At 32.5% G+C, this 20,540-nt stretch overlaps 1 protein-coding gene across 1 annotated transcript in view; it reads left to right on the forward strand.

Moving 5' to 3' along the window:
• LOC108759859 (uncharacterized) overlaps positions 1 to 17,428 on the forward strand; it is a 171,815-nt gene extending 154,387 nt beyond the window's left edge. Inside the window, exons 8-12 of the mRNA XM_018505520.1 lie at positions 9,390 to 9,547; positions 10,071 to 10,205; positions 11,731 to 11,921; positions 15,578 to 15,799; positions 17,033 to 17,428. Coding sequence (XP_018361022.1) covers positions 9,390 to 9,547; positions 10,071 to 10,205; positions 11,731 to 11,921; positions 15,578 to 15,799; positions 17,033 to 17,128 — 802 coding nt within the window. The 3' untranslated portion in view covers positions 17,129 to 17,428. The remainder of the gene's footprint in view (positions 1 to 9,389; positions 9,548 to 10,070; positions 10,206 to 11,730; positions 11,922 to 15,577; positions 15,800 to 17,032) is intronic.
• Positions 17,429 to 20,540: the final 3,112 nt, after the last annotated feature.

The following is a 20,540-nucleotide window of genomic DNA, read 5'->3' on the forward strand; positions in this document are numbered from 1 at the left end:
TATATATATATATATACAGCTTTGGCCAAAAAAATATCATGTACGTTATTAATCATTATTTTAAGTTTTACTTAGAAATTGATTTATAGCATTTACTGTAGATTATCCTTCAAGAATTCTTTAAACTTACATATGTATATGATGTCGATAATCAATAGGTAACAATACAGGTAAAAGAATTCCAGATAAACGAAAAAAATATAGGTGCTTAATATTTTTCTGGCCTAGGCGCTGTACTTATATTTTATAAAAAGATATCGCTCCCTTACTTCAAAAATAATGATATAACATAAAAAAACGTGATTTTCGAGTTGTTATTATTATATAACATCAGGTAAACTTTAACTTATCAATCATCAAAAACAACTAATTAATTTTTTTTAAATGTTGTCAAAACATCAGAAGAGTGATACTCAAGAAGAGTGATTTTTGTGAGGATTGTGAAACAAAATTGATAAAAAATAACATTTGATTATATTAAAAATATATTCTTTTTGTCGATATTATTTGATTAGTCAATAATTTTCTATCAAATTACAAAATTGTTTCTTCCTTTTTCTGGGAAACTTAATTTTTTTAGTTGTTGTCACTTTTGAAATAGGAAAACGATATGTCATAATTAAAAAAAATGATTACAAACCTTTTGCCCCTTTCGAAGTGCTTTTTAATGAACGTCTTGAGAAAGTGTGTCCTAACTTAAATCATTCTTTGAAAAACTTTTTTTTATATCGAGATATCCTGCGTATTATTGCGATGATTTTATCGCATTATTACGAATTCTTAATTATCCTAAATTCAATGCTTTATTACCTGCGAAATAGCATTCCGAGTGTTAATGGCCACCAAGATAATTTACGATCGATGTTTTTAATCGTTTCTAGAAACCACAGCTGAATTTAAACGCTAAAAGTTTTCCTCGTGAAAGTAAACGGCCGACTCATGCTTTCTAAACTTTTCCCTCATCATTTTGTCCGCTTTTATGCGATCAATCGTAAATATAGCGTTCGTTATGTCTGCAAACATCCCATAATAGATTAATGCTTAGAAAATTTTATTATATGAAAAATATTTAGTATTTTCGTGTTGCTTATTTATGCACGTCAATTGTGAAAGAGACTATTGAACATTTTATATATTTTATGTATGTAAATATAGATACATAAATACAAATAGTAATCAAACAGTAAAATACATTTGAAAACAATTTCTTTATATTTCAAATATTTTAAAATATTTTCTATAGGTATATTAAAAAACTAATCATAAGTGTGTTCGATCTTATGCATTAGATACAAGTGGAATTCTACAAAGATGTATTCATTTGTAAAATTTACATATGAATTCTACAAAGACGTATTATATGTAAAATTTACGTACAAGTCCGTTATATTTACATATACAACTTTAAAGCCTTACATAAAAAACCCATTTGTCTTTGGGACAAATAGATTTTTTATGTGAGGTTTTGTATTTTAAAGTTTTATATGTAAATACAGTAGGTTCTATATGTAAATTTTACACGAATACAAACAGCAATCGAATATTAAGATTTTGGAAGCTTTCGAAGTTTGTCTTACACACATTTATCAATTTAATTAATTAAATTAATTTTCTTGCAGATTTGACATTTAATAATTCTATTATGTAATTACGTCGTACGCATCACGCGCATATAATCGGTAATTTAGTGAAAATTTCAACGTCAAAATCCGCTCTCGCTTCGGTCATCGCACGACAATGCAACAACAATTTCAATGATGATTTATTAATATCGGCGCGGAAAAGGGCGACAAACACGACCGCGAAAAGCTATAATTGGCAGCTGGCAATCGTGGAAAACGCGATCCACCTTCATTATTTTGACGTCTCGCGTAATTGGCGGCGCGTCAAACGCACAAAACGCTTTTCACTTCTTCGCGCTTAGACTGCAATTTAATCGAAACATCGTACCGAATTAATGGCACCCGGGCAAAAAGAGGAATAGAGGAGGAAGGGAGGGAGGGGTCAGAGGGGTCAATACCGGTGCGCCATTGTTGGTCAGTGCGCATAATTTGGCTTTCATGAAAAATCCGAAATATTCTATCGCGATTTAAGCGAAATTAATTGCGGCATTAATATTCGTACGATGAAATGCGGTGGGCGGTGAAAGAAGAGGATGTAATGTAAAATCGATCGTGATAACATCGCTTCTGTACGTACAAAAACATATCGGAATTACACGTGTATGTGTTTCTCTTAAATCACCTTCATCTCTACTAATTTATATTAATAATGTATTACTCACATATACCACTTCTTCGAGATCTCACATCCTCAAAAACTTAATTTATTTTCTTCAATTTCGTTTGATCCTTTTACAATATTGATGTCTAAATCTTATTCACGAAAAGGCATTTAGGTTTCCGACATGTGACGTGAAATACTGCAAGAAAGTATTTAATTATTTAATGCACAAATTTCATCTTGTTGTTGTGAAGAGTTAAGTGGTAACAAAAAGTGATCGACCGGAGGAAAATGCAAGGATGTAAAAATAATAAGGAATCAAAGTTAAAATACTTGTAGTGAAACGTAAAGACATAATTTTATAATAACGAGTTAACTTCAACTTATTGTGTTTCGAAGTATAAAAATCTCAAGACGCGCAAAAAAAGAAATTTAAATTAAATATCAATCAATTTATTGCAGCACTTACTTTTAGAACGTTTTATACTTACAATTATTAACTTCGTTTTCAACGTTCGCTCTCTTTTAATCAAATTTAAAATTCTCCGTCTCGTAATACACAGGTTGTTAATAAGTGTCGCGAGGTCCCTAACATTACGCGATGACGTTTAGAATGTACAAATTTAATCGACACAGTTCGCAAGTATGCTAATTGATCAAGTTTACATTTGCAATGCAATTATCAATTCAAATGTTTTTAATTAATAGAGGAGAGATAGCTCACAAAAAAAGGAGAAACAGAAAAGTGACGAGTGGGGAATCCGTAAGATACGAATCACGAGAAAATTTTAAGAGAAAAAAGAAGAGAAGCGCAAAGACGAAAAGGTAGAAGAAGAAAAGGTAGAAGAACGACGTCGGCGCCACCGCGTGATTTGTGGAAAACAAATAATTGTCAGAGCTGCCAATCACAGTGCTCGTTGGCCGACGTCCGTCCGAGGGTTAGCCCGTGATGAAAATCCGCCGATTTATTGGTCGACCTTCTTTAGGCTCGTCTTCGAACGTCACCATCGCCGTCGTTCGCCCTGTCGGAATTCTTCGTTTTTCGGATTTTTCCAACTGAGTTTAAATTTAGATTGGAGAATGTTCGTCCTTTTAAATGAAATTTAGCGGTAAATGTGGAAATTAAAATGGATCACCATGAGGGACGTTATTTCACGTATTCTGTCTTAATAAAATCATTAATTTTTCAAGCACATTTTGAAAGCACCATCGAAAGCTAGCTGGGATATCGTTCAAATATAATCGCGAAATGCAACGGTTTACAAATAACGAACGAGATAATACTTGATGATTTTACATTGCTTTTGTCATCGCGTCGTTATCATTCCGCTGCTATTACATTTATTTATCGCTTCGCCACGTATTTGTTGCAACGCAGCTGCTATTAGTCGCCGTCATCCGTAAAAGGTCGCACGCGCGTAAAAAAATGTCAGAATGAAGTGGAAGAGTGGAATAGCAGGCGGGTAGGAGAAGAGGAGGGTGGGATTGGAGGGTTACGAATGGCCTCGTTATGGTATAGAATTATGACGTCGGTTATGAGAGACGCAATAATTGCGGGAAAACGCCGACCTGGCCACCGACAGAAATATTATTTATGACTACGAGAGGATGAGCGGAAATCGTGATACTTGCGATAGTAAAATATGGCCGGCTGGTTTTGTCCGCGCCGAGCGTACACTGTGACGATGTCTTGACGCATTCTGATAAAAAAAATGCATGATTTATTGACGTTAGATCGGGTAAAAATGAGGAATAAGAAATAATACAGCTGGCAATACTGCTGTTGCTCGCGACGTGGGATCAACTTGGTATATGTAGTTATGTACGTCACGTGGAATCGTTATTACATCAACGATCTCTTGGATTCGCAAATTGTCAGCATCCCGATCCTTTGTTCTTTCGATTCCACTCAATTTACATTAATTTACCGGACTTCAATCCGGTAATAATCGCTTTAACGATCGTTTACATTTTCAACGGGTGTACACGTATAAAGTATTTGTAACCACGAGCGTGACACGCGTCATCTAATTCAATTTACATGGTGTACATTATTTATATTTAATTTATATGGCCACAGCGCACAATCCGCTCGAGTGAGAGAAGGGGCTCGGCGCCTTTTGTAGTAACACGGTAAGCCTATTAGCTCGCTCGTCCGTCTGTACATCCGTGGCGCGTGTGACAGCTTGCCGCGCCGAATGAATTTTAATGAAATACAGTGTGTTAGAGGGAGCGCGAGCCGGCCCCCGGCCACTACCCCCGGCTGAATTTATCCGACAAATTCTCCCTCCGCGTTGTCTAATCTGAATACATGCATATCCGAGAGCCGCCGCCGCCGTATAAAGTGGAGACGCGACGACGTGGACGACCGGCGTCGGCGTCGTTTTTCGGCGGACACGTCGTCCCCGGACCGAGATTGAGCGCGCTCGATTAAACAGTATGGAATCTAAAATAACATGGAATATTATATACAGAGAGATTGGATATTTCACGTTACTATTCTGAAATTTTTGCGATTTTTTAAATTCACAGGATCTGCTCTGCGATTCGAGCCGAGATAAATTAAATTATGTGGCGTATTATTCTCTCTCCATCGTGGTAAGAATGATTCGAGACGATAGAAATTACTCATGTATGTAAGAATGATCTAATAAGTTGAATACTAACCTACTTACGTCTATTATGGCAATTAGAAGCCTCAAAATGGATGTACGGTGTCGTAACGTTAATATAACTGGACTTTTACATACGCGACCTAGATATGTTCATAATCGATTAAACATTTATCCGATTCGGAAGACTGTAAGAAAATCATTTAAGGCTTCGAACATTTTTTATACGAAAAGAGGCAAATTAAAATTGAAGTTAGCAATTAGGGTAACTGTCCCTATTAATGTGCCTTTAAGTCAATTTGTTTATTACTGAATTGATTATTAAATATTGTAGCTTGAATTTTATCTGCTTGCAATCGATATCGGTTTTTTAACTATTTCTTTTTCTTATAATATTTCTTTAATCTAAAAAAATGTTATTACTTTATAATGTTTTTTATAAAAAGAAAAAACAATATTTTTGTCCCTGTTAGTGAGTCCTCCAAGCGGCGATAACCCTATTAATGTTCTCCCAATTTGTATGCCTATTCGCATTTGATTCATTTTAACATATTACAGTTATTAAAATAGGTAATAAATTTTAGCTAATTGTTTAAGCTAATATTACATAAATCATTATGTCAATTATACTTATTTCAATGTACACTCTCTCTCATAACACAGCGTTCTCAAACAATACAGGGCACATTAATAGGGACAAGCTTAAAATCTTGCGATATTACTGGATTCACATAAATTCCTCATATCTTTCGAAAAATGTTTAAAATACTTTAACAGATAAAAAATAAAATATTATTTTTGGTATCGTATACATTAATAACTTAACAAAAAAATATATTTTTTCTTATTTATTCGTGCTAGTTTTCTTTATGGCTTATTGAAATACAAAAGTACACTAATAAGGACACAGTAATAGGAACAGTTACATTATACTTTTGGTTTATAATTGTGTATCACGTGCAGAGCACAGTAAAACTCTTTTTTAATTTTTAACTTCGTGCCAATCTCTCACATTTGATCGTCGAATGTTTTATTCAAATACGTTAGTAATATCTAAAAATAATTTAGAGAAGTTTGTCTACAAAGATTTGTCGAGTAATCACTGGGAAGGAAACAGCTGACTTGGCTGATAATTGGATGGTACTTCGGGAAATGTTAAAACTGTTGAAACATACTAGGGTACAACATCGAACAATGTTGAAGATGATGCCTTGTAGGTTTTTCCCCACTTTTTCTCGATCATCCCTTTTCGCTTGTCGCGACCCTCTGCTATTATTCGCGACTTCCAGGAAGAGAGCGAAACTCGTCTTAAAAGAACTTTTAACAACGGCAAGAAGGCACGAATTCACGCGCACTCCTGTACCTCCTTTACTAGTTTAATCCTTAAATAACACCTTCGTTTTTCTTTGCGAGACCATGAAAATGGTCTGTTACGTTCATCGGCTGTTGTATCCTTAAAGAAAGAATGGAACAAATCCTATAAATTATATAACAAAGTTTATTTCGTTAAAATATGAAAGCTGTATATGAATCAAAGTTACAAACACTTCGAATCAAATGTATAAAATAATGCAGCATAAAGTCGAAATTACAAAATATTGTAGAACACACGCACCATATATAAAAGCTCTATTTGATTTCTGGTGACATTTTTAATTTCTTGAGATCTTTACAGGAAAATGAAACGTTAAAATTTTCTAACGAATATAGGAATCGGCAGTGCCCGACAGTAACGACGCGAGCATTGGCATATGTCAGTAACATGATATTTTTATTGTCAGGATTCAGACTTTGTTTCCATAGGAGGCGTTGAAATCGGCTACGAAACCGATACAACAATAACAATAGAGAACTAGATATCGATTACTTTTCTGTGCATTGTTGTGACATGATTGAATTGCTTTATGTACATAGTAGCATGTATATCTGATTTCAACAAATACGTCGCTGTGAAGGCATTTCCGATTCCTATTCATTATGTACTTAATGTCGAGACACTGCTGACGTTGCCTAATGCATTGTAAACATACAAGAAAATCAACAATAAAAATATCTTCCAAAGAAATGTGTACACATTTTATTTATTTATTTATTTATTTACGATCTGCGGGCTTTCGTTCACATCGAACATGTTACGATATTTTTTAATAAAAAACGACAGATCTCGTACTTTATGGATTGTGTTTTAATACAAGTATTTAAAAGACGAAATATTTCACAAGCACATTGTGTAATCGTGTGACATGCGTACGCGAGATCGAGTGAGCGATGAGTCTCATATCGACAATTTTATATTTAGCGGTTAAATATACCTACATCAAGGCGTGATTGATGGTGATTTAAAACGAACACAAAATAAAGTATAACGCAAAGAAAATAAAAAAATAAACATAATCTGAGGCTAAACTGACGCAGTAAAGATTTTAATCCCCGCATACTCGCCGGAGATAAAGAAATTAAATCTCCCTAAATTTCTGCTCCATAAAAGTGTAATTTGTCCACAATTTGTTTTTGAAAAAAGATGATGTGATACCATTCTTTTCTCTCTTTGGAGGAGGAAGGGATATTTTTCATAATATGATTAAGAGAAATAATTCTATTTTCAATCAAAATTAACGGATCTTGCTTAATAATAAATATTAATATGCAAATTTTTTCCAGATATATTTTTTCAGCTTTATAAACTAATCAGATTTCATAAACGTTATTGCAAATTAAGCTGAAATATTAATATCTTAAATTAGATTGATCATCAATTTTAATAATGATGCTAATAAGCAACTTAAAATCCTGCAAATAATTTATTGTGAAAATCTCTGGCTGAGGTATAATATAATATTTTTCGCAATAAATTATTCACAAGTTTTTAAAAAACTTATTAGCATCATTATTAAAATTGACGATTAATCTAATTTAAGATATCTCAGTTACAAATTGCAATTGCGATTCAAGTCCAATGAACCGAATTAGAGCGGTTTAAAGCTAACAAAACATTTATTTGCAAAAATTTACATATTAATATTACCTCGAATATTACACTGAGGATCGTTGAAAATGGACAGAAAATCAGATTATTTCTCTTGATTTATTTTCATCAGTCTAATTTTGAATTATAATTTTCAAAACGATATTTTGGGCATCGTAAATTCAATCAAAGGTGCGCGGAAACGTGTTCGCCTTATAAGTAGTAAAAAGAAGTGCAAACAAAGGCAATTTAAACTTGCATCTCCAGTATTTATGGCAAGCGGCAATTCTGACGTTGTAAAGTCATACGCGCGTACTCTGCATTATTCGCGTAAAGCGAAATTCATCTCGTGCAAAATCCATCTACCATGATATTCTCGATATTTTGCATATCGTAATAAGAATATCATATGCCCTCGTTACCGCTCGCCAATTGCTGCTAATGGACTATGAGCGTACGACGGCTCTATTATTGTAATAGAATAATTATAATCGCACGTGTTCGTCAGAAGATTGTTCACGAGGGAACGATTCACAAAACTCCAAAAACGGTTTCCAGTTACGGTGTAATTAGCGTGACATTTTCGCATTTTTATTATGCGTGAAATATCGATTCTTCTCCCGTCATAATATGATGTGCGATTTTATCTCGCAAAGTGATACCGTCGAAAGAAAAATCTCGAGGTAATTCGATCTTAATTCGCAGGAACCGCATTACCGGATACATCCTGAATTATTCAAATCTAATTTATTTTACCGCGTGCTTCTACCTTCGAAGTTTTAAAGCAACAATCGCTTTAGCTTCCTTAAAGCTGACGCTTCCAATTTTAGCAGAATTCTTGATAACAAAGTTAATTAAAATATTGTAGAAAAATAATATATACATATATCATGATACATGTATCATGAATCTTATTGATTAAATAATACAATTATTTTAAAGAGATAATACAATTATTTTAAAATTGAATATATGACGTTTCTGTTCGATTGTTTACAAAAGACAACTTGTTCGCACTTTTCCCATTTAAATGAAATATTTAAGAGGAAAAAAAGAAAGGAAAGCGCGAAACATTGTAAGAGGAATTAAAGTTTTTTCTTCAAAATAAAATAACGAAATAAAAATGACATGCAACACCGTTGCGGCGTGTTACATACTGCGACAAAGGGAAGTCTTTTAAAGAAGTTCTCGTTGCGGGATCTCGCGATTTTGTAAAATGCATTTAATGCTGTACATTTATTCCACCGTGTACCCAAATGTATTCAAGGAAATGCTCTCGTTTGTGGAACAGTTTATACGGTTGTTCATTTACGAAGTTGTCGATGTAGACTCTTATTTAATTGTACAACATCAAAGAGAAGAATAATAATAGACGTATAATATTAGAATGCAAAGTATAAAGAGCAAGTAACAGGTTAAAAGACAATCAATGTTGTAAAAACAGAGAACGAGAGAGAGAGGGGGGGGAGGGAGACACAAAATGTGCGCGTATATATGTGTGTATATGCAAGTGTGAATGGGAAATATGCGCAGAAATCTGACATAAAGTACATACTAATGTATTTTGCAAAACATCCTTCTGTTTGCAGTTATTATGCGTCGACCGCGTTTCCGCCGCGCTTAGCACCGCCGTTGAAACGGCCGCGTTTGATGCCACCGACACGAGCACAGCATCCGAAGCTACAGAAACAACAATCGACAGCAAACACCGGCACGATACCCGACTTGAATCAACTTAAAGTGTACAGTAAGTACTGCATTCGAGACAATACGTTTTCGTTATGTACTTCGATGTTAGCTTTGCGATGTGCTTCACCTTCTCTCCTTCTCTTTACTTTAAAGTCGAATATTTGGATCTAATAGGGCAAAATAGTGAATTTATCTCAACAGGTCTATTAAAATCTTAATACAAGGGCTATCTGAATCTATCGCGGTTAAAGATTCGCTATTTCTTTAAATAACAATGTTTTTATTTAAAATTCATAATTATAATGTAAAGATAATTATTACAAGAAACGTGCGTACCGGCTTCGCTTTGAGCCATTTTCAGCATATAATTGCAGCGTGTAATTACAGATTAGAAGCAGTATCTCGACATATTCATATTTCCATTACAAAATCGTGGTATATATGTGTAATTAAATTAATGTTATCATTATTATTATTATGCAATGATTACTCTCTAAGTTTATAAGTTAGTTCCTTGTAACACGGAGTCCCAAAGCCTTGTCGAGCAATGAAGGCTGGGTTTAATTGAAGGTATGTCGTAGGCAATCCAGATATACTGATCTGCGGCAACTGCAGGGAGATGTTCACGGAACTCGGGGAGCTGTTGGAACACAAGCGGAACTACTGCAAGCTGCGGTTCACATGTAAATGTCACACCTTCAACGGAGCCGCCCCAAGTATGTACTCGAAATAAACTTCGAGGCGCCTCCTTCCGGTACGTAAACGCGCTCCGAATCCCACCGGAAGATCCAGAATTAATAATTGCCCATCGTCCATAATTTTAATCGGCGGTTATTCTCGTCGATCATAATTAACAGTTGGACAACTTTTTACGGTCATTGTATTGTTTAATCAGAACTTATATTCTATTTAAATTAAAACAGATTACTTACATTCATTAAATTTGATATTAATTGGTTGACGTAATTGATGACAAATTTATGCCTCTTTGCACGGCGAATTAAATTACGCAAACAAGATGAGCACCGCGTAAAATCCTTTACATATTCCGTTAAAATGAACATATTAAATGAGCGTGTTTTGTTGTGTTGCGTTATTGTAAATCAAACATTTTAGACGATTCATTTCTATCAAAAGAAAAATAAACGTTACGTACAAATTCCATTTTCCTTACGGCGACTCGAATTATGTTGTTGAACCAAAAAAAAAAGACAAAAGTTAATAAAGAGACAAAGTTAATAAAAAAAATTGTATTAACTCAAATTTAACTTAAACGAAGAACATTTTTGTAAACAACTTAACCCTTCACCGGCAATATAAAATTTTCAATTATAATCTTATTTTAACATCTAGAAATAAAAATTTTTATGGGTAAAAAATCAAGTAAATTTATTATTTAATATTAAATTCTTTTTATTTTAATCAAAATGAGTACAAAAAGTCCAAAATACAAACATTATTAATAGTACAACCTGCAGTATAATAATGTATATATAATGCTCCTCGATTTATCATATATAACGTACAAAACATAGTTCTTCTATCATTTTGATGAAATGAATATTTTTTGCGTTTCTCTAATTTAACAAGTCTGTCTGAAGGAGTTTCTTCAATTTTGAGTATTTCATGATCTGATATATTTCCATAAATAATGATTTTGCAATTACATTAGTGAAAAAATGATATAAAAGATTAATAAATCTATTTTAAAACAGTGAAATTTTTATATACTTATTGAAATTAGCATTAAAAAATGTAAAACACAAAAAAGAATTCAAATTTTTATTTGCAAAAAATCTTACGCGATCTGCAACATAGGTCTGATGAACTGAGGGCACAGATAGGACTTCTATTTGTATTTACAAAGAAGAATACATTTGGATACTTGTACATATACAGTCTTAACATTATCAAACTTTTTCAGGTAGTAATATTGAATCCCGCTATCTATTCATTTTCTTAAAATTTATAATAAAAAACGAATCTTAAAAGATTTCTTGCATTGCCGGTGGAGGATTAAATTGACAGCACTAATAAATGCATTATAGTCTCGCTTCAGAACTTGTATAAAAGTCTATTGAGCAATCTAATATTTATTTGTCGCACATGACATCGTTTCGAGAAATCAGTTTCTATATTTTATCTTATTTTGCCCTCGCTGTGGCTCACTGTGTGACATCACTACGGTATCTTTAGAATTTAGATTATTTATTAAGGCGTCCCGCGCTTCCTCACGAACAGGAGACTCGACGACGGCGTTGCTCTGTGTCCTCTGCAAGTTATCCTTTCCAAGTGCTTGGGAATTGATGGTTCATGCCCAGGCAGCTCACATGATCAACATTTACGAGTTGGGCACAAGAGCGCCGAGCCCGTCACGGAGCCCTAGTCTTGACCAACCGAAGGAGTCGTCGCCTTCCCCGCAGGATTTCCAGGTTAATTCTCACTCCTCTTACTTCCTGTTTGAGATTTATTATTTACGCCGACATCATGCAGCAATATTTTACAAAATCGCGCAACCCGAACTGAAGAATTAATAGTTTCCGCCTTGGGAATGGTGAAGGGTGGAACGAACGACTGTAAAAGGGGAGCTTAGAATTCACCCTCGAGGCAAAGTAATTCAAAATAAGACATTTTACACTTTAATCACTGAATGTCTATTTTATTTTTTATTGCTTGTAATTAGATTATTGCTTGGTAATTTCAGTGGAATTAATAGTATCTTAAAAATTAAAATTCAAAATCGCTCTTTTTTATGCTAAATAATAAAGAAATTAACTATATATATATATACACACAATATATATAAGATGAAATTTTAACGAGCTAAAACAGATGACTGTTAATATTTTATTCACAATGATAACAAAAAACTCATGAAACGTTTCGAACTTAACTTAATCTTTTTAACCATAAAAATTACAAAATAAAATCGATAAAAACAATTTTATTAGTATCTAAGATTTAACTAGATCTGAAAATAATTTTGTTAAATTGTCAAAATAATTAAATACATAAGACGTTCAAAGTTCAAACTGATTACATTGCTAAAATGTCAAAACTTTTTACAGTATTGCTTATCAAACTGAAGTTTTTTATAGAATTGTTTTAAGGATTCAGTAAAATTATTTTCAGATTTAACTTAATTTTTAACCCTCAGTACCCACATCTCAAAAAAGTCCCCATCTACCCACATCCAGGTATTTGTAATCTAGCGTTTTCTTTTGCTTGTATCTCAGATTGTAGTGTATCGATTTTAACTAATTTTTTTTTAATCTATCGTTTGAAGACTGAAAAAAAAAAAAGAATTTTTTAGAAAGTCTAAAATGTCATAGCACAAAAGATATTTTGCAATAAATGAAAAGGGATCGGAAAAAAACCCTCAGTACTCACATCTCAAAAAAGTCCCTATCTACCTACATCCAGGTATTTGTAACCTAGCGTTTTCTTTTGCTTGTATCTCAGATTGTAGTGTATCGATTTTAACTAATTTTTTTTAATCTATCGTTTAAAGACTGAAAAAAAAAAAATTTTTTAGAAAGTCTAAAATGTCATAGCACAAAAGATATTTTGCAATAAAAGATAATATAATGTAATTTTTATACTTTTTCATAGTAAAAATTTTTTGTTACAAAATCAAATATATCTAGCAAATTTTATTTGCGTACCATAGTAAAAATTAATTGTTTTCATGTTAGAATATGGCTTAACAAAATAATTACTTTATTTATGTGATAAAAATTAGTATTACCATAGTAAAAGTTAAGTCGGAATCATGTTGTGAGAATCCATCGAAAATACAAGACATAGTAAAGTGTAATTTAAAATTATATTAAAACTTACTATAAAATTTTCTCCGTGTACGCTAACCCTTTGTGGGTACTGAGGGTTAAATATTCCAGCAATATCGTTCTTTTCTTTTAGAAGAAAATATCGATACATAGCATAGTAAAGAAAAACATTAGACCTACATTATGAATAAAGTGTAATTTAAAATTATATTAAAACTTAATATAAAATTTTCTCCGTGTACGCTAACCCTTTGTGGGTACTGAGGGTTAAATCTTCCAGCAATATCGTTCTTTTCTTTTAGAAGAAAATATCGATACATAGCATAGTAAAGAAAAACATTAGACCTACATTATGTAAGCAGTCAAAAAGTCGCATCTGACAGTTAAAATACAATTCATAATTTTAAATTGTAAAATTAGCACAAACAACAATAATGCTCTCCTTAAAATATCTCCACCACGCACGAAATGACGTCCAAGATTCCGAACCAATTCTTCGTTCAGCAGCGAGAAAGAATAGAATCAGCATGAATAAAATGTGGTAAAAGTCCAAGGCGAAAGAAACGTGGGTTCAGTGGAATTCTTTAACTATTGTTGCATATTTCTTTAATAATATAATACCGTAATATATTTTAATCGAGGAATACGTATGTATATATATTGACTCACACAGTTTTTATTTTCTCAGATCATATTTAATGTATTTGTCATTAACGAATATACAGAATTGTTTTATTGTCGCACATGCATTTCTCGAATAATTAAAACGTGAGATTAACGGAAATATTTGACTGTCCCGTAGGTGTACCTAATTATCCTGGCGCGACGGCCGATCACATTTAAATAAGTAATATTCTCTCACTTTCATTAATTAATTTGCGTTTCATTACCAACCGACGATTGAATTACTTGCTCTGTAGTATTGATGTTATGTTATCAATAATCCTCGTTGGTGAGCCATAATCCAAAGTTTATTTTCTTTTTACATGAGATATTTTATGCATATATATATATATATAATATATATATATTTAAACATATCAATTTATCGTGAACTCTCAAATGATTTAAATATGATAGATAAATTTATAGATTAAACCTTCGGAATTTTTTATATCGTAAAGAATATTTACCTTTCAGAACGTGTCATGAAATTATCTTCATTATTTTCTTAATTATATATATTTGATTTGTTCAACAAATATAGATTCTTATATACAATAAATAGGTCACCGGTATCGAAACTCAATCGTTCTAAAAAGACTAGTCTCGCCGTTTCGCAGTTCATTTCAACGTCCTTCTCTCTCTCTTTTTATCTTTCCATTTCTGCAAAACGACATGTAGTCTTCCGTCACATTTATCGGAGCGTCACGAGGCGATCCAGGGAAGCAACAAAGAGGCATCGCGACGATACGCGTCGTCTGAGACACGAGATATATCCGACGGACGACGACGCAGACAGTCTTCCCGACGATGCTTGACGTGCACGATTTTCACGAAGTTGTATAGAACTGGAGTAAGGGGAGTATGTGCGCTTGCACTCGGCAAAAGCAACCCCAGTGACCGACGCGAAACACGTCGATTCCATCGAGGCTAACTCTGGGGTTGACGTATCGACAGAGAAACATATGACGAAGTAATATTTTTCCGCGCCCCCTCGGGTGATGGCATTTTCCCGCCACTCGCTCACCATCTCTCCCCTTAACAGTTTTCCCATCGACAGATAGCAAAACCGAAAATCGTACTTTTGATGTTAAATATCGCAGGAACTCGCTCGTAGGATCTAATATACTTTTGTCCAGAATAACAGAATAAAGGATTTTTCGTTTAACTAATTTTTTTTCTTTTTACGTACTAAAAACGCGGTAGCGTTGTTATCGAAAAATGTATTACATCAAAGAAAAATTTACCCGTCTGAAAAAGAATACAGAGGAAATATGAAAGTTTGTAACGGCATTCGGATGATTAATCGAAATCTAATCAAATGTGTTTCTGTTGTACTAAGTTTTTCTAGTAAATGCTGCTGTATTTGAAACATATATGGGGTGCTAAATTTTAGAATTGACAGAGAAAAAACGGAATTTTTTTTAGTGATAAAATAACTAATGTTAAACGTAACACGTCGCTTATTAACAAATGAGCATCCGCAGCAATACGTAATGTTGCTGCAATTTCCTATCATAACTATACACTGCAGCTTGTTGCGAGGATAAATGATCGTAATGCAGATACCTTCGTTAATCAGTTTCCCGGTTGCGATAATCTCGCGTAACAGTATTAATCTATGGAATCTATGACAGGAAATCAAGGCTACGGATTGCGAAGAGCGCGCAGAGGAGGAGGAACTTGATGGACATGAGTTAATACCGTCCCCCGACAGTGGCAAGTCAACGGACAACGAAGCGGCTCTGTCGCCGATCAAGATTCGATCTGACGTTAACGGGTTGGATCACGAAGACTGCGACGAATTGATCCACGTCGAGAACACTACGCAGGCATGCATCATGCATACTCTCAGCATTGTGAGTTTTCAGTTCTTCTCTATTTTACATTCGAGAAACAGCATTAAGAACGTATGAAGAAATTATTTATGATGGCAAAAACATTTTTAATTAAAAGATTTATGATACTGTGGCAAAAAGTATTTTTGCTATATTATATAAATTATATAATTAATTATTATATAATTATATGATTTACATTATTATATTATTATATAATTATATAAATTATGAATTATACACTGAAAAAAAAATTAGCTAAATCTGAGTAAATATTTCTTGAATATAGTGCCAATCAGTAAACATTTATTTAGAACAAATAAATATTTGCTCAATAAAATATAATGATGCTTAAATCAAATTAATAATTCTTGTATCAAATAAATATATGTTTACATTTAGTAAATATTTACTTGGCACTATTCAAGAAGTATTTACTCAGATTTAGCTAATTTTTTTTTCAGTGCATAAATAATATTTTAAATAAACAAAAATTTTTTAAGTATAAAGTTTAATTAGGAAAAATATTCCCTAATCAATATATCTTCGCAATCGCATCGTATTATTAACTGCCTAGTGTTATTTTTCTCTTTTCCATACGTTTTATGCATTCTATTGCAATACGAATAAAAATAAGAATAAGAAGAAACCCGCGGTTTAAGCAATAGGAAAATTAAAGAAACAGATACACGACTCTCTAACACGATGCACAGCCGGCACGATGACAGAAACATCGACTTAGATCACGTGTCATGAGGACCGTAAAGAGCGTAAAGATCGTAATGGAACCAGCATGGCACTAATGACTGACGTCGCTTTCGCTACACAGCAGTTAAAAGCAGTCATCCACGATAAAGACTCGTACTTCTTGGGTGCATATTAACAGGAGCATCGTAAATCGGCGTTGTCGGCGCCAACGACGACTACGACAATGCCAACGACAGTGATGTCATCGCTGTTTCCTTTTTTTCCACACGCGATAAACCACCATATCGTTCTGATTTCCGCTAACGACCACGGATATATTATAATCGTCGAAGCATTACATTTCTTAATATGTAAATTTTAATTTCATAATTTAAATAGAGCTTCATAATCTAATAAAAGGCTACAATAATTTTAAATTATGATATTAAAAATATTAGAAGTATAGTATTATTTTACTATTATAGCGCTATAAATATTTCACAATTTTCAAAATAAATGTTCTCTAGGCCATTATTTAAATCATTTTGCATAATTCTGTTGTTATAGGATTCGTCCTTGGAACTAAATTCTGACACGAATTCGAGAACAACTTCTGGAACGGTGATGGCCTTGACCAATGGTTCATTATCGGCAAAGGAATAAATGAGGAAAAAAAAAGAAAAGGAAAAAAAAAGAGAATATTCATCGGAACGGTCTTCCCCGGCCAACCAACGAGACATATCGATCTCCTTTAAGGATAACGCACCCGTTTGTATATAGCTTAATTGCCTAACAAATTATATTCAGGATCGTTAGATCCCGTGGTCTATGCCGGCTGATCGAATATCGATCATTTTCCCAAAAAGAAACAAATATCAGTTTCATTCTGGACTCTTTATGCACTTGCAATTCCCCTTCAAACTTTAATTGAAGACTAACCCAAATGGGAGGAAAATATAGAAAATCAGATTGAGTTTAATTATTTACATTTGATATATCGTTTATTGGAAAAATGTTAATTAAATTGTGGATTAAAAAAATTTTTATTTATTTGTTTCATTCATTAAAAATTGTAGATTTTTTATTTATCGTAATTGCATTAACCTTTTATTTTTATTTTTAAAGCTTTACATTTGATATTCAAATTTTATTTTTATTTTTAAAGTTTTTACATCTGATATTCAAGTTTTTAGTATTATTCTGAACTTATGATTTTTAAAATTTCAAGATTTCATGTCTTATAAAAAATATTTCATCTACTTTTATATATATATATATATATGTTACATCTCTTAAAAATTTGCAGCTTCCACATAAGAAGCTATAAAATATTATATTTATTCATCCAGAAAAATATATATTGAAGTTAAAATTTTAAATTTTCAAAGTTATACATTTTTTTTTATTATTAAGTACTATTTTGTATTTAGCTTCTAAGTCTGAAATTTATCAACCACGAGATTTCAAATTCACATGATGCAATTGTAAATCACAGATAATTTTATATTTAGAAGATTGTATACAATATAAGTTTATTATCATTCAACTATATAAAATCAAGTGCTTTTGTCATCTTGATGGCAAAATATTGAACATAAGACTATTTGTGAACAACGTATTAGCTAAAAAGAATCATTAATGGATTCAATATTTCTAGAAATCCTAAAAATTATTTACTTATTAATTAGTTTTCCAGTGAAGATTACTTTTTATTCAATAAATATTATAACATCAATGATAATATCGGATATAAATAATCCTTAAATATTGGCAAAGATGTTTGTTAAGAAAACAAAGAAACTTGTATCTTCCTTTCTTAGCATTCGCACATGCGTGTAGATTAAAAATATAGATTGCCAATTTAATTATTTATGAGACAACATATCTTCCCCAATAAACAATATGATGTCAATGGCGAACTAATAACTGAATTACGATACGCGCGCGCGCGAATTTAAACTTCAATCATTATTAAAACGGCAAGTCCATTTCTCTGCTGTTATCTGCTCCGTTCTGATTCACTTTCATTTTAAGATTTTTAATCAATCATACTACACACGATTTACATAATTGTTATCTATTTTAAGAAGGAAACGTAGCATAGAGAAAGCGAGAAGAAAGGAGGCTCTGTTTGGCGGCTGTTCCACAAATTCTATGTTATTACAATTCTGTATTATTTTACTTATAAATCCATAAATCTGTAAATCTATATTTGTATATACAAGTAATTTTTAATAATTTAAATAATTATTTTAATGCAACAATTTAAGTACCCATAAAATAATAAATTTATAAATTTATAAATATATATTTAGAAGTTTATATATTTATGAATTTTTAGCGTTTCATTATAAATAATTTTTTATTTAAAATTTTATTTAAAATTTATGTAATTCTTGATCTAAAGAAACATGAGTACGAATCAAAACAGTCACATATATCGTATATGAATGTGGAATAAATTATGATCTCTTTTCCCCAGGAGAGTGTAACATATTTTATTTTCAATTAATTTATTATTTTTTATGTATTACTATTGTAATTTGCCATTGACAGCTCCCGTAATTCATGCATATCAAAGATCTAATATCCTGGGTACCATTTATTAAATACAGCCTGCACAATTCGTAAATGCAACGCAATCGTCGAAAAAATAAAGATATCATCGATACCCGGAAAAAATCGGTCGAGCTTGTACGAGGCCTGATGCGCTTCTCTTCCTGCGTTTTTTTCTTTTGTAAAACAAAATATTTATTACACGAATAGATGGTAGCGACGAGAGTTATTTGTTTATAGCCCCATATATAAACAATGTTTTATGGATCATTAATGTCTAAATAAAATATATTACGTCTTTTAAACCGTGTTCGAATCTTTTCCTTCTTCCACTGCTCTTTTACATATCTACATAATACAATAAATTTGCTCCTTTATTCCGTAATCTTTACTTATTAATGTTTACTTTTTAATTTAGCATTTTAGTAATGCGGTATTTCAATACTTAAGGTATTAATTAAAGAAACGTGTGATGAGTAGAAATGTTTATTTAACTTATAATAAGTAATTAGCAAATAATCTGTAATTAGAACTGGTTTTTAACGACTTGCCAAAGGCAAAGGAATTCTGCAGTTCTTGACACGTTCACTTCTTCGAGCATGTTCAGCCCTTCAAGCGCCTAATTACTGTAAGGCATCGCAGCATCACGAGGCATTACAGCCCTTTCCGCGGTTATTCAACTGTACTAAGAGGCTCGTTAGAAAGATTTCCTGCCCTGCTGACCTCTTGACGTTATGTATAAAAGAAGTTTACCGTGTGCATTCAGTTGATCATTGAACTCGAATTCTGTGTTACAATTTATCTAATTTAACAATTTCATCGATCAAACAATACTAATTTTTAAAATAAATATAGGTAAAAATAAGAAAAAGAATTTATTTTACAAAATAACTCACAGAAGGTATTTTACGAGGCTCATGTCCTACGTTTATTTTCTCTCCTTGTGAAGTATTTTAATAAACGTTTTTACATCCATTGACCTGACGGAATTATCTTTTATATGCGTGTATCTAGACGATAATGGAGGATTCACAAAACATTCAACAATCTTCCTAGTTGATATCGGATGTTGTGTATGTCGGTTGCGAAATCGCATAAACCATTAAGAGGGGAAAAACATCGAGAGATGGAGAGGTGCTTAATGTCTCGCAAGAAAACGTAGCCAAAAACCAACGGCCGATTTACTTTTGTCCCTCTTTAGAAACATGATTCGTCCGTATTGCAGCGTTTGTAACTTATATTATTAAGACTGAGACTGAATTATGAAAACAGGTAAGCTATTCCGTCCCTTTTTAGAAAGCATGTCTTACTCACATTGCACACAACACGAAGGAAAATTTGTAATAAGTGAAACTTTGGGAATTGCATTGCTTGGAGTTTTAACTTGTCCGTCACCTCTTGATCTAATTATATTCTCCTGCTAAGTATTCCTCTTACTCTAAAGAGTTTAGAGTTTTGAACTCTCAGACAAAATTCTAAGAAGCTTTGGAATCGCGAAATTTCTTGAAATTTTAATTAA

Source organism: Trachymyrmex cornetzi, unplaced genomic scaffold (genome assembly GCF_001594075.2).
Source record: "Trachymyrmex cornetzi isolate Tcor2-1 unplaced genomic scaffold, Tcor1.1 scaffold21, whole genome shotgun sequence".
Taxonomy (NCBI): domain Eukaryota; kingdom Metazoa; phylum Arthropoda; class Insecta; order Hymenoptera; family Formicidae; genus Trachymyrmex; species Trachymyrmex cornetzi.